This window comes from Lissotriton helveticus, chromosome 3_2 (genome assembly GCF_964261635.1).
Source record: "Lissotriton helveticus chromosome 3_2, aLisHel1.1, whole genome shotgun sequence".
Lineage (NCBI taxonomy): Eukaryota > Metazoa > Chordata > Amphibia > Caudata > Salamandridae > Lissotriton > Lissotriton helveticus.
The window spans coordinates 171,749,396-171,764,358 of record NC_136062.1 but is presented as its reverse complement, the minus strand read 5'-3'; the positions used below and the strand labels follow the sequence as shown (position 1 = coordinate 171,764,358).

Below are 14,963 nucleotides of genomic sequence, written 5' to 3'. Positions count from 1 at the left end.
GAGTAGTATTTCATGTGACACTGTGTCAAATGCGACACTTAGATCGAGCAGCACCAGGACAGATGTGCTGCTGGCATCCAGCGCGGATTTGAGGTGTTCAGCCACCGTTAACAGGGCTGACTCGGTACTGTACCGAGGACGGAAGCCATTTTGTGAGTTGTCAAGAATGTTATTGGTGTCTAAAAATTGCGTAAGTGCAGTGGATAGGCTTCCAAAATTTTAGACATAAACGGAAGCAATGAAATTGGGCGTTAGTTTCCTGCTTTGGAACCATCAAGTGTGGGTTTTTTAAGCAGGGGTACTACTTTAGCGTGCTTCCATGTTTTAGGCACTGTCGCAGTGGAGAGGGAGTGATTAAGTAATTCTAAGCATGCAGGCATAAGATCTGATTGGATTTTTCTAAAAACTTCATGCTTAACCGCTTCAGCGCGGCGCAGATTCCTGCGCTGTGCTGAACGTTCCATTGGGCTTATGGAACCATGACGGAACGGTTCCGTCATGAGCACAGGCCAACCGACGCTCATAACGGAACCGTTCCGTCATGAGCATGGAAGGGGTTAAGGGGTCGGCCGGAGAGCCAGATTTAATTTTATTAACTAGTTTCTCTTACTCATTGAGGGTCATAGGGAGGAAGGATGAGAGAGGGGGAGATTCAGAATCGGATTCACGTTCATACTCCAAGCATTGGGAGCAATGTTATATCCCAGTTTTAAGTATATCTCTTCAACTTTCTTCACGAAGAAAGTAGCCAGGTCCTCGCAGTGTGAGTTAGAGGCGATAGTGTTACCAGATTCTGCTGATGGAGAGGTCAGGTCCTTCAGTAGCAAGAATATGGTTTTGCTCCGATTCGTGCTGGTCGAGATCAAACTGGAGTAGTGAGGTGCTCTTGTTTTACAAACTAGCTTATGGTATGAGTTAATAGCAGTTCTATATAGTAATTTAGCTTGTGTATCATATGTTTTCCTCCAGGATCTTTCCAGAGTTTTACATTTCTTTTTTGCCAGCGTAAGTTCTTCATTGAACCCCGCGTTGACTCGGGTACTTTTGGCGTAAGTGAGTTTGGTGGGAATACGTGTATCTAGTGCTTGGATAATCCATTTTTGAAAGAAGGCATCAGCCTCATCCACATTGTTGGATTGTAGCAGAGGTTTTGCTCTTAGAGCTGAACTCAGATCTGCTTCCTTAAGTTTGTGCCATGGTCGTTTAAGTGAAGGCAGCTGGTTGGGCCGAGATTTGACGCCACTTATTTTTAACCGCATTGAGACAAGGAAGTGGTCGGTCCATATCATAGGGAGAGGAGTTAGCACTTCCAAAATCTCCAGATTTGAGAATATCCGATCTAGGAGGTGACCTGCTCTGTGTGTTGCACCGGGGGTCAGCTGAACCAGCTGACAAGCTGCCAGATCCCCAATGAAACTGAGAATCTCCGGTGTGTCCTGCAATTCTAAGTGGAGATTAAGATCACCTATGATGTTGAAGTTGGCAGTGTGTAAAGCAAGGGCTGTCACCATGTTAGACAAGGATTCTCGGAAGCGCTTAGAAGGCCCAGGCGGGCGGTAGATCAGGAGGCCAGAGAAGGTAAAGTTTGCACCTAATGTGATTTTAAAGAGTGCACTCTCGCAGTCTGGTAGGTTTGCAGGAGATAAGCTACACGAGTGGGCTACTTTATATATGATCGCAATACCACCTCCTCTCCCACCTGCTCTGTCCATGCTTTGTATGGCATAGCCAGTTGGCAGAGCAAGAGCTGGTATAGCCACCGACGATGCACATAGCCACATTTCCATTAGGTAGAGAATCTCAGGGGAGTAGTACTGGAGGAGGTCAAATAACCTCTGCATGATGTTTTGATAGGGAGCGGCAGTTTATGCTCAAAAGGGTATATGACGGCGTAGTATCACTATAGGGAGTGGGGTGTTTCACTCGGGCCGGACTGAAAGCGCAAAGCTCACAGATAGCGGGGTACTCAGTTGGGGCCCAATCATGGGTTTTACAGGTTAATGTCCTGTTGAGTGCTCTTAATTCCTCCCACAAGTAGCAGTCTCTTAGGGCATTGGGAGGGGCAGGGTCCCTGGCTCCTGGCGACGGCCAGGCGCGGACGGGCACAGACGGGCTTGCCTTTGGCGCGCCCGCTGCACGTGTCCGCTGCGCGCGTCCTGAAGCCGGTGTGCATTAAAGGGCTCAGGAGACAACGAGCTTTGCCGGTGCTGTCCGCTGATTGGCTAGCAGTCAGCCAATCAGCGAGTGTAACAACAGGAATCAGCCAATGGCAGCAGCCACACAAACCAACAGCGTGTGAGCCGAGGAGCAAGTACAATTCAAAGTGAGTGCGCAATTTAGAGAGTAGTGGGTACAATTTAAAAGAATAAAATGATTTCTCAGCAATTGTCCCCCTAACAAATTCCCAGCAATATTCATCATTCATTGATAACTTTATTTCGGTCAACGACCATAAAAGCACAGATAAAATATGTACATATAATAAAATACATAAATAATTAAGAACCAATAGTTAAAACATTATTAAACAATCAGTTATCAACAAGGTGGTCTTCATTGGAGTTAATCACAATTAATCAAGGTGGACCTTCTCCGCCACATACCGTACAAAAAACGGGAGACCGAAAACACAATGAGGGGGGATGTATCATATTTTAAAATTCTAACGGCTTGAGCACAATGTTTTAGTCCCAGATTTCTGCATAGTGGTACCAGCCAAGCTCTCCGAATTGCGCTATAAGCGGGGCAGAAAAACAAAACATGGGCAGTGTCTTCTTTGCTATTATTGCAGACAGGGCAAATTCCCTCCTCTTGACCTGCCCATTTGCAGGTCAGTGACCCAAGTGGCAGGCAGCCGTGCCTTAATTGTGTGTATAGTTTTCTTGCTAGGGGGGGTTCAATTTGATCCAGAAATTCCTCCCTTCTGGGCGCAAGTTTTACCTGAAAAAATTCTGAGGACATCCTGCCCATACTTGGGAGGCGATGCAGCAGACTTAGGTTATAGTGCCTCAGAGAGGCCAGCAGCTCAGTTCTCCACACCACTAGGCAACTCTCCGCCGGGGACTCCCATATTTGGGGCATTCCTATTCGATAGGCAATAGATTTAATGTGGAGCAGCCAGAATATTTTCTTGCTCTTCAACGACCCCCAGACAGCAGCGAACTCAGCTCTGTAGTCCACAAGCTCAGGTACTGTCCAGAGCCTTCTCCAATACAGGAGGGGTCGGGCCGCTACTAGTTCAGAGATGGGCTCCACTCCTAGGTCGAAAATCAAGGGTAAGAGCGGGGTACTTTGGGGTAGACCAATCATATTCCTCATAAAGGCCCGTTCGACCCTGAGAAGGCTTGCTATGCTTGAATGTCCCCAAAGTTCTGCACCGTAGGTTACAGCAGGTCTAGCTTGAGCACTGTAAATTTCAAGCACTGGGGAGACTGTCTTAAAATGCGTTGTTCGGTGGAACTTACCTATGCCCCCTGATAGCTGTGCGAGCTTTAGGGTAGATTTGGCTACCTGGGGGCCCCAACCAAAGTCCTCAGTCAAAGTGACCCCCAGGTATACAAAAGTTCTCACCCTTTCAAGCGGGGTGCCGTTTAGCGTAGGGCTAGGGCGGGTGCGTTTCGGGGGACCGAAGATCATACATTTTGTTTTCTCTAAATTGATCTCGAGTCCCCGCGAGGCGCAGAATGAAACAAAACCGTCCAAAACACGCTGGATGCCTGTTGATGTTCGCGACAACAATAGGGTGTCGTCTGCGAACATCAGAGCAGGCACCCGACCTGACGCCAACCAAGGGGCATCGCTATCCCTGACTCTATTTAGTTCCCCAACCAAACCATTTATATAGAGACTAAAGAGCGTGGGAGCCAGGGCGCAGCCCTGGCGTACGCCTCTAGATACAGGGAAACGTGCAGATAGTTCCCCGTTCTTCCCGCACCTCACCCGGGCATAGTTCCCTTCATGAAACCGCTTCAGGACCTCCAAAAGATAGGGAGGAAGGCCAAGATCTTTTAGGACCCTCCATAAACTCTCCCTCGGCACAAGGTCGAAAGCGGCCCGCAGGTCAACGAAGACCAAGTAGAGGCTGCCACCCTCGATACTTATGGTCTTCCAATAAAGGACCTGCAGCCTGAAGAGTTGGTCCATGGTCGAAATCCCAGATCTAAAGCCGGCCTGAAGGGTAGTCATTACTTCATGTTCCTCCACCCATCCCAGTATTCTATCCAGGAGTATCCGTCCCATCAGTTTCTGGGCAGTATCCAGGAGACTTATGGGTCTATAATTTGACGGCTCCAAAGGGGACCCCTTCTTAAAAATGGGGACAATTTCGGCCCCCGCCCAGGTGTCAGGTATCTTTGCCCCCAGTAGGACTGCATTAAATAATACAGTTAGGTATGGACCCCAGATCTTTGGCTGAGAACGGAAGAGATCACCCGGTACCCTGTCGAGGCCTGGCGCTTTGTTAGGAAGTTGTCTAATAATCGCAGTCTCCACCTCCTTGGCCGAGATACTCTCACCACTTCTCGAGGCCATCCTCGTCTCAGTGTCCCTATGTTCTAACTGGTATCCCATGCCCGAGGCCCCCCGCAGTCGACACTCGTGCGGGGGGTCTGGGGCAGGAGAAGTCCAGGAGGGACTTTCTGGCTCTGGGGTCCCAGACCTATCTAGATGGTCACTGTGGCCGATCGCAGGGCCAGTGTAGAGTGCAGAGAAATGCGCCTCCCACATTGAGGGGGGGATATTTCGTAGAGGGATCCCCCCACCAGCATTTGCACCAGAATTTACTAATGCCCAGAATAGTTTAGCATCTTTAGTCGCAAGGGCACCTCTGAGTTCTTCCCACCTGTCTTCTTCCCACTCTCTTTTACCCCTGGTCAGCTCCTTTTTGTAGATCAGTCTAGCTGCCCTAATATTCTCTCTATCTTTAACCTTAATCGCCGCAAGGAGCTCATTTTTCGAGTTCCTGCACGCATCGTTGAACCAGGGGTGTGTTTTTGGAACATGCTTCTTGATTCTGCTTATGGGGTAAAACACATCCCCTAGTGCCTCAACTAGCTGTTTATGCGTATCTAATGCCTGCTGCCAACCAGACGAGACACCCATCTACTCTATAAAAGGGATAGCGAGTTGGTAGATTTTGGCAAGCTTCGAGGTTGAGTCTACAAGGTGAGGCCACTTAACCCTCCTTCTATTGTTGGTCAGCGTGAGAGGAAGTGTCATCGTGGCAGGTATGTGATCAGAGGTGTTTAATTCAAATGACCCTGGTTTAAAAGTTACTACCAGGGCATTGTGATCACTGTCCTGTCTTTGAATGACCCTAAATTCTTTCAGCTTGTCCCAGTTTTTAGCATCCACCATTAAGTAATCAATGATGGTTGTTTTACTTGCCCGATTAAAAGTTGCCATTGCTGGGCGGTCAGGGTCCAGTCTCCCATTTCACGCCCGCAAGGATGTGGCAAGGGAAAAACTTTTTATTTGGAGCACAAGAGGTGTCCACGCCCTGACAGGGGCAATGTTCGGATCCGGGATATGCCATAGTGCATCTACCTCATCTTGATCACCCAGTTCTAGACTGCCCAGAGGTTCAAATTGGCAGTTAAAATCCCCCCAAGGATTATTGAAATAGAGGGGTCAAGCCCTTGAATAAAAGAGTTCAGGGCTCTAATTGTAGCCGATTCCTGGCCATTCCTAGATGGCCTCGAATAGGTGTTTATTATTGCTACTTGGGGTTGGCCTGGGAGTTCTATTAAGATACACTGAATATCCGGGGAATTTGTTTGAATTTTGGACGCTTGGATTCCAAGGTGAGTTCCTATCCAGATTGATAGCCCGCCCGATGGGCGGCCTCTACCTGTGGATACTGCCAAGGTATCAAACGTTTCAAAGGTCGGGCTCAAGCTCTCTTCTAATGCCCAGGTCTCTTGCAACAGGCAGATATCGTATGCTGCCATCAAGGTAGCGCACTCGGGGGTAAGTAGCTTATTTTTTAGCCCGGCTATATTCCAGGAGACTACCTTCAGGCATCCTTCCTCTGAACTTTCCCGTCCTTCGACTTCCCTAGACTCCCTAGTGCTAGTCCCTTTCCTTGCTAAATTAACAGCTTCTGGGGCTTCCTTCAGCATTTGAGGCAGAATATTTTCCTCTGGTGCCCCTGGGCTTCTATGTTCTCCATTTGTGGCCTCTGGGGGTGGGGTTGCTCCTCCACTAAGTCAATCTACATCTTCCAGAGCACTCAACCTATTCCAGTGTGGCTGTATCGGGAGTAATGAACCATAGGAGGACATACCCTCCCTATATACCTCCCCATTTAAAGTACTATGTGGTATGGGAAAGCCCCCCCTATTAATATGTGTGGGTCTTGTGCGACATGGTTCCAGACTAGGAGTGGGGTAGAAGTACGAGAGGTGCAGAGGACATATTTGCGTGTCTGAACTATAGTGCGTGGCATTGCAGATATACCTTACAGCAGAGACATCCCTGAAATTCAGAATTATCACGTCACCGGCTACTGTCTTTGGGCTCCTCCCAATCCAGCCCACTCTTCTGGCTGACAGGATTTCCCCTGAGACATTCCCCGGAAGGGGTCTATTTACTCTAAGCCACTGTATGCACTTATTTTTCAGCTCAGTCTCCCTTTCTCTTTTCCCCTCGGTTAACGGCGGAACTCCTACGAGTGCCACCACATAGGATTGGGCTTCGGGGGTAAATTAATTGTTGATGGTTGTCGGGAAAAGGTTCTAGATGGTTGGTTTTGTTTCGGTGGCGAACTAGTGTTGTCCATCCCCTTATCACCCTCTTTTGTCATTGGGTTGTCTTTCTCTTTAGATTTTGCCATGTTTCCTGCTGCTTGAGAAGACTGTTTTTGAGTGCTGGCCCTTGGCAGGTGTTGGGGCAGGACTTGCGTGGACTTCTGGGAGATAGGTGTAGCTACAGCATTGGTGGTCTGTACTGGGGTGTTTTTGCTTCCCACTACTCTATTTCTTGGGGCGCTTTGGGACGGAGTATCAATAACTTGGGGTACAGAGTTTCTCACTTGTTTTGCTGACTCAATTAACCCTCCCCCTTTAGTATTTGTGGCAGCAATAAGTTTGTCAAGTTTTGAAACCAGAGGCTTGAGCTGGGGAACAATAGTCCGCTCCAAGGAAGCTTGTAGGTCGGCGACCATGTTTGTGACCCAGCATGGTATTCCTATCGTTGGGCCATTTGTACTGGTGGTCGGTGTCACCAAGTCATGGTTTGCCAGTTTATTATTACCCATTTTATGTAGGATATTTCCTTTCTTTTTCCTCACGCACGGTTTGCGTACAGCTGTCCTTTTCTCCGGGAAAGGGGGCAATAGGGTGATTGGCTGCTCCTGAACAACTATAGAGGTCTCAGCGGGCAACTGGCTGCAGGGCAAGTCTGCATATGATGGAGCCAAAAATGAGTTAGTGTCCAAGACATCAATCGTGGTAGCTGAGATGTCTTTTCCCAGAGTTTGCATACCTAGCGTTGGGGTTATCGATAGCCTCCTCTCTGTATTCTCAATCGCATTTACCACTACACTGATAGTCTGTTGCAGCATCTTATCGATAGCTGTCAGGGTTGGTAGAGGTTGTGGATCGGCAGCCAGCAGCTTGGTGTGTGATCGTGTCGCGGGGGTCGTAGTTTTAGTTCCCCGTTTATTCATTTTGGAAGTAGGATGTTCCAGGATCAGTAGCTGCTGGAATATGTCTAATGATCGAGCACCCCACCTCAGAGTCTCCCGCTACGCTGATAGGGCACTATGCAAATAGAATAAAAGTCGGTTTTCTCCAAATGGAGACAGTACCTTTGTGATCTTCAGGGGGAGGAGTAAGGGGGGTGTCCCATCCCATCCACTTCCGTCCCCTGACGGCCACAGACGGCCCGCCCTTTGCCCGGGCTTAGCCCGCGCACGGTCCCGCGACGCGGGGTGTGCCGTGATTTAAAGCGACTCCGGGCGCAGAGGTGACGTGACGGCGCTAAGAAGCCTGGCCGATGGAGTCCTTCAATCCTCTCCTCGGCGGCCGCTGTGATGTTACAATGCGGCGGCGAGAGGACCAGGAATGCGGTTGAAACAGTCTCCCCGTGCCAGGTAGGCAAGAGTCTAATATTGCCCCCAATCATTTTCTGCTCAAACACCCCATCATAAAGAAGGCTTTGTCTCCAAAAGAAAGACACTTGTCAAATATGGAAAGTTAAACGTAGCTACATTGTAATGCACGCCACAGCCACCCAGGAACTATCAATTCAAGAAAAGTTTCTCTCAAGAGTCAGCATTTATCTTACGATACAGCCAAGTTTTTCTCAGAGCTAGGTTCCTCTACCCAAAACTGAGCCAAACTGAAACCCCAACTTGACGAATACATTGAGAACGATTTTAAAAAGTCATGGAAAAGATGCGAAGACATTAAACACGATTCTTGCAGCATAAAGAAAAGCTTAAAGTGCAAGATTGAAAAAATGGGAAGGGTTTGCGTGGTTTATTATGTTCAATATGTTTGCAGAGGAATGATACAACTCGGAACAAATCTAGATTGAGTCAATACGGGTGTAGGTCCAACAAGTGATAAATTGAATTATTCACTAGTAATCCTTCTCTTATTGAAAGAGGCAGATAAACTTTGGGGTAGAACCTCTGATCTATTCCTGAAATGCATCTTTTTTTACCCAGAGGTTCTCCTCAGGATGCACTCTGTCGGAATTTGTGGATCGGACGTCCACTACTGGCAGAAGGGTCGTATTGGAGATTTTGTAGTGAAGAAGCCGATGGTACTTGGGCACGAAGCCTCTGGAACAATAGTGAAAGTAGGATCATCTGTGACTCATCTGAAACCAGGTGAGTGTTCTATGTATTGGGAATCATCTGTATACCCTCCTGATTGTTTTTTCATGCACTGAGAGCTGTTCAGGAATGCTGACAATGACTAAGCGAACAAAGTTTCTGATTTGTCACTTGTATGTTGCGTCACAGTTGTCTAAAAACCTTCATGTTTGTCTATACTGTTGTGAAAAGTTTGCTTTTTGCATTAGCCGTGGATGATCTAAGGCCCAATAACTCAGTTGCATATTCCTTCACTAGTGCACCGAGAAAGTGACAATACCACCTTTACATAGGTTGTCTCGTTCTGACACGTGAAGATGAAGTACATTCTGACATGGTGGTATGCTCTAAAAGAAGATGTCTCTATTTTCCAGGTGACAGAGTTGCAATTGAACCGGGCGTCCCACGTGAGACCGACGAGTTCTGTAAAACTGGACGATACAACTTGTCACCAACCATCTTCTTCTGTGCCACACCTCCTGATGATGGGAACTTGTGCAGATTTTACACTCACAATGCAAACTTCTGCTACAAGTATGTTACATTTAGTCTGTAAAGAAATAATGATGTTCTGTTTGGTGAGCAATTATCTCTCACGTTTTGTAACATTATAGCAGTGAAGAAGTACATGCGTTCCTCCTGTGTATAGAAATAAAATACAGTCCACTGGCTCCTTCAGGTCTTAGAAAGCCAAAAGGAGGGAAGTTAGAGAAGGTCACTTAGCATGGCAATGCATCAAGTCATGCCGGCTTGCTACCACCTCTGCCTTGAGGAGCGTCCTTAGATATTAGAGTGCTGAGGGGACCATTGCCTGCTGGCCATTACCAGAGACAGTTCCAGGACCCAGAGAAGGCAGTCATCATACAAAGACCTCCTCGAGGTTCTGTCTTGTCTGTGGCTGCCCAGGGTAATATAATGGCCACTACATCATACTCTTATATCAGGTGTTGCTGCTGCAAGAAATGGTTTCTTTATCTGGATTTCGATCATCTTGCCAATATTCCTTGCTCTATTAGTACCAATATTTCCATATTTGCATATCACACCATCATCTGCACAGACCAGAGGGCTTTGGAGTATCTATAGCACAGCCCCTCATTATCTCCAATGCAACAAACTCGGCTATGTGTCCGCACTTTATGTAAATGCCTTGTTTTATGGTCTAGTGTTGCCGCTATATATCAGTCAGTAGGACTTATTTTATGAGGCGGGTAAGTACTGTTAGATCCTCCCATAGAGTACTGAAAGGGTCTGACAAGCTGACAGCAAGTGACAGCCCTGTTTTTGTAAACTTCATTACGCATAACAGGTCTCTTCTAAGAAATAAGTCTTAATTATATAGTGAGCTTCATTTTCCAGCCCTGCCAAACACGCACCTTAAGTGGGCAGTGAATTGTTTCAGCAAGACTTAACTCAGTGTGTTCTTGTACAGGTGCTGTGCATCGTTGTAAAATGCATATTTAAAAAACCTTAGCAGAAAACTACCAACGTTTGTGATCCATAGGAGTTATAGACCTACTACATGCTAAAACATGAAATAAAAAATTCAAATCTTCTTCTTTGCCTTAATTCTCATCTTCAGAATAAAATCATAAGAAAATTGCACTATAAGTGACATTAGATGGCTCCCTTTCCACTTCTGTTGCATACTTTGGAGGTAGAACATTATTATACCCATTGTTCTCTGTTTAGGCATATGCTTGTGAACTGGTTTTGGGAAGATGTGTGGACCCGTCTACCCTAAGTTTCGTAGACGCATTTTTTTTTTGTAATTATGGATCAACGCGTGATATTATTTAGTGATTGTTTGGTGATTGTTTAATTCTCTGCACCAATGGTATTATCTGAAATGCACATTTATGATTCCTAACATCGTGTACTGAATCTTTTTTCTTAGTAGATCAGTTAATTAATTGGCATTAAAGTGGTTAATAAAGGGCAGAACTTGCTATGATGAGCTCTGTTCAGAAGTTGGGCAGTGGATTGCCATAATATTAGAACATGGGAATGCTAGTAGCTCTCTAAAAGACGATGGCAGTGGCTCAGGGATAATAATGGGTGGTAAAGAGATTCTGTTCCAACATTCTAATATTTATATTTCTGTTTCTCTATTTTCAATTTAGATTATTCTGCCCTCAGTGGGTGGAATGTTCTAATAGCCTTTCTGCTTTAGGCTATTGTTATAGGCCCTCACCTGCCGTTTGAACCTATAAATCAATGTTTAACTAAACAGATTACCAATTGTATGTGCGCCTCCACTCACTGAGCCTTTCCACGACTCGGGAACTCCCTACCCCAGGGCAATAACCTTTTTAATGTGGAAGGGAGTGTAGACCCCCCTCCTTCCCCTTGAGACTTTTCACGGCCCCGGGAACCCTATTTTTCATTTTTAGTGGGGGGCATGGACCCCATAGCAGCAGTGACCCTTGTACCCCTTCTCACAAGTCAATGAGCTGAAATCCTCATATCTGCCTGCTCTCTCCCAGGCATGGAAGATATGCTCTTGCCTGGCGGTAGCAGGAAAAAAAAGCTGCTCCCACTGGGCAGGAGCACACGAATGCAGCCGAGCCTGCTGCACTACTGGGCCCCAACATTTACGGTTCCGGGTTCACTGAGTTTTTCTAGTTCTCTTTAATGGTTGCTCTCAAAACAATTTTTGTCTTCTTTTTCCTGTAGGATTGCTTTCACGAATAGGCCTCTGACTCTGAGGAGACGAAAGGGGGTAATAGCTTTCACAGGGTATGGTACGGCGCTTGCCCTGTGTCGTGAAAGTAGCAATAGGAAAGCTATCAATGCGGTGCAACAGGTGAGGGAAAACCCCTAAGCCCTCAGTTATGGACACAAGTCCATCTATGCAAATAACACCAAATCCTATGCACACTCATAAAAGTAGTTATAACGCAAAAGTAATCGTTGTTGGTAAATGATGACAAAGTATTCTTTCTTTAAGTGTAGGTTTAATGTTGTGTTGCTTTACAGGCCAGCCATCATGTGTTTAGTCTTCGGGTATGTGACCCCTGACTACTGCAGGGCAGGAATTGAACATAAAATGGCTTGTGTCACAATGTGTTACATAAAATCTTACATGTTATTTTGTCTTACAAGGGTGGGACATGGTGAGTACAATAGTGGTTCTTATTCATCATTCAAGACGGAGGGAAACACCAAAACGCTAAGCTATGCAATTGGTGAAAAATAAACCATCTCGTAGACATTGGTTTATAGGACCATGTATAGTGGAAGACCGTGTTTGATCAAAGCATAACAGTTACCATGTTGTTCTGTGGTGACAGTGCTGTGCGCTGGTGGAGACAATATAAATCATGAGTCCATTCAGTCAGGACCTAAGTGCAGGGTTTAAAAATATACGCCGGTAAATGTGCATCATTTGAGAGTGAACCTCTATGGTGTGAGTCCGAATTGAGTATAAGTGGGTGTTGTTAGGTGTCTATGTTAGCCTTGTTACGTCGAGTGGTGGTGTTTGGGTTAGTGAGAGAGCACTAATCTCTGCTCCTCAACTATTCGTGATATCACGTAGTCCGCCTACCTCGAATTGCACTTGGTAATTCTTAGGACCTGGAATATACAAAACGGGCACCCGGATAAGTCGATGCCCGTCACAGAAGCATAACAAGACAAGCACAGTAAGTGTAGATTATCATACTTAATATTCCAGCTCATAAGTGCCGCTCACCTTCCAACTGGTGATATTTCCGACCCAGCGGGTCCTAATAGTCACTTCAGTATGTAGGTTCTCTTCTTTAAGTTTTCCGATCAATCTGTATAGTAATAACTCCCTAGAGTATGCTTATTTTATAAAATCTCACATTACTTCTTAACAGGATGAGACTCAATACCTCTATGTCAGAAACGAAAACAACACCCTCAGCTTACCTCTTAGTGAAGGTATTAATATTCCAATTTTGTGGTTGATTCTGGCTTTGTGTGCCACAATTATTATCCTTAAAGAGGTTAGCAAAACTGGGTAAAAATTTAGAACCCATGGCTACGCCTCTTTTCTGTTTATACCAATCCTTCTTTTTCTAAAAGGAATACGTTGTTCTCAAGAATCAAGTTTATCATGGCCAACAGCATGTTAGTATGTTGCCACTGCGATGCAGATCTTTTATTCAGAAAATGTGAGATGGCTTTTATACCTAAAGTTTGGTTTGATGCTGGTATAAAGTGAAACCACATCTAGGGTCATGAGGGTCATGCTATCTTCCTACGTGAAATCAGCCAATATGCTCAGTATGTGCTTAGTGTCTTTTATATATGATGGAAGATTCTGGACCAAAGGTCCAATAAAGAGATCCACATACTCCGCCAAGCGTTCAGTAGGATCCCCTATTCCTGATACAATGAGTCCCCCTGGGGGGAAAGGTAAGTGCTTGTGCACTTTGGGGAGTGTGTATATACATGGATAGTGAGGTCATGTAGGTGTGTTGGTCATCATTGATCAGCCCCGCATATTGCCATTCCATTAGATATTTGTTGATTTCCAAGGTTAAGGGGCCAATAGGATTGTATGTGAGACGTTCATAGCATCTTGGAGTTATTATCTCATTATTGTAGTCCACCCTGTTCATTACTACCACGTTGCCCCCTTTGTCAGCCTCTCTGATGATTACATCCTTATCACTAGATAACTTCTTGAGAGCTGTCCTTTCATCTGGAAGGAGATTGTCAATATGTCTCATTTTGTTTCTCATCCTCTTAATGTGAAATGTATCCGTATCTTCAAAAACCAGTTTATGGAACATGTCTATGGTGTTACCACAAGTTAGGGTAGGTGTCCATTTGGATTTAGTTTTCAAAACCGCTGTCAATGGTGTAGTCAGTATGTACATCTAGTTTCTGTAATAATGTGTCCATGCGAAGTGGTGTGTCTTCAATGTCAGGCAGTGATAAGAGTAGATGAGTATCGTGTACATCTAGGATAGTAAAAACATCAGATAGTAATCCGGTTGGAATATTCACATTTCTTTTACTTGGCGCTGGATTTGTACTGAAAAACCTTTTTAATTTCAGGTTTCTTACACATTTACAGAGGTCAATCTTGGTGTTACATATCCCCCTCATCTTTAGGATTATAACTCAACCCCCTTTCAAGAAGAGACCATATCTTGGTTGAGTGTCATTGATGATAGATTGATGACTTCCACCCCTTTGTCAGAACGATTTGTTAATTCTTGTTGTCTCCTGATCTTAGTTTCTTCTTGTAATCTTCCTTTCCCTGATCTCTTTCCTCTGCGGGTCTTGTGTCTGGATTTACTCTTCTGGGCTGTGTCTGGTTTCCCTTCCGTATTCGCTGTACCTCGCGTAAAAAAGAAGAAGATTGAACCTGCCTGACGTCAGTAGAGATACTATAATTATCAGCTTTGCTGTCACTGGTAAGGGGAGCATTTTTTTTTTGATAATCAATTTTAATTAGAGTTTTAAGAACAGTCAAACTCATTGGCAGCGAATCAAGCATCACAGTTAAAACACATCTCATCATAGACAATCGACAAAGGTAAAAGTGGCCCCTCCTGATTGGGTGTGGAATTCCCCAAACATTCCAGCTGTAAAAAGAAAAACAAAACAGACCTTCACACTGGTAGTAAACAGTACCATTTACCCCACTCTTTACGGAATAGTTCAGGGCATCCCCGGGCCTCGAAGAGAGACTCCTCCTGCACTCCACACCAGTCCAACCCCCTCCTCCATCTCTGCACAGTCGGTGCCGCTGCCTGAGACCAGAGCGCAGCTATGTCTCTTTTCGCCACCGCCACTGCTGTCCCTAGGAAATGCTTGTGTGCCCTGCAGCCATCCAGGCCGTCGAACACCCCCAACAGCAAGAGCCTCGGATCATGGGGAATGTCCCACCCTAGGGCCTGCGTGAGCTCGAGTTCCACCTCGCTCCAGAACGGCGCCAGCGCCGGGCATTGCCACACCATGTGGTAGAAATCCGCTGAGGCAGATTCGCAGCACCCACATGCCGGGGAGGATCTCATACGGGCCCGGAAAAGGTGCATTGGGGTGAGATACGCCGCGTGGAGGTAGTAAAGTTGGACCAGGCGTAACTTAGAGATTGTAGTCAGGGTTTTAGGTACCATAAGCGTGTCCCACCAGTCCGCCTCCTCCAGAGGGCCTATCCACC

The 14,963-nt window shown here is 46.0% G+C and overlaps 1 protein-coding gene across 1 annotated transcript in view; it reads left to right on the top strand.

Moving 5' to 3' along the window:
* Positions 1 to 14,963, top strand: part of SORD (sorbitol dehydrogenase) — a 352,789-nt gene that overhangs the window by 92,307 nt on the left and 245,519 nt on the right. The window contains exons 3-4 of the mRNA XM_078684967.1: positions 8,672 to 8,836; positions 9,196 to 9,355. Coding sequence (XP_078541093.1) covers positions 8,672 to 8,836; positions 9,196 to 9,355 — 325 coding nt within the window. The remainder of the gene's footprint in view (positions 1 to 8,671; positions 8,837 to 9,195; positions 9,356 to 14,963) is intronic.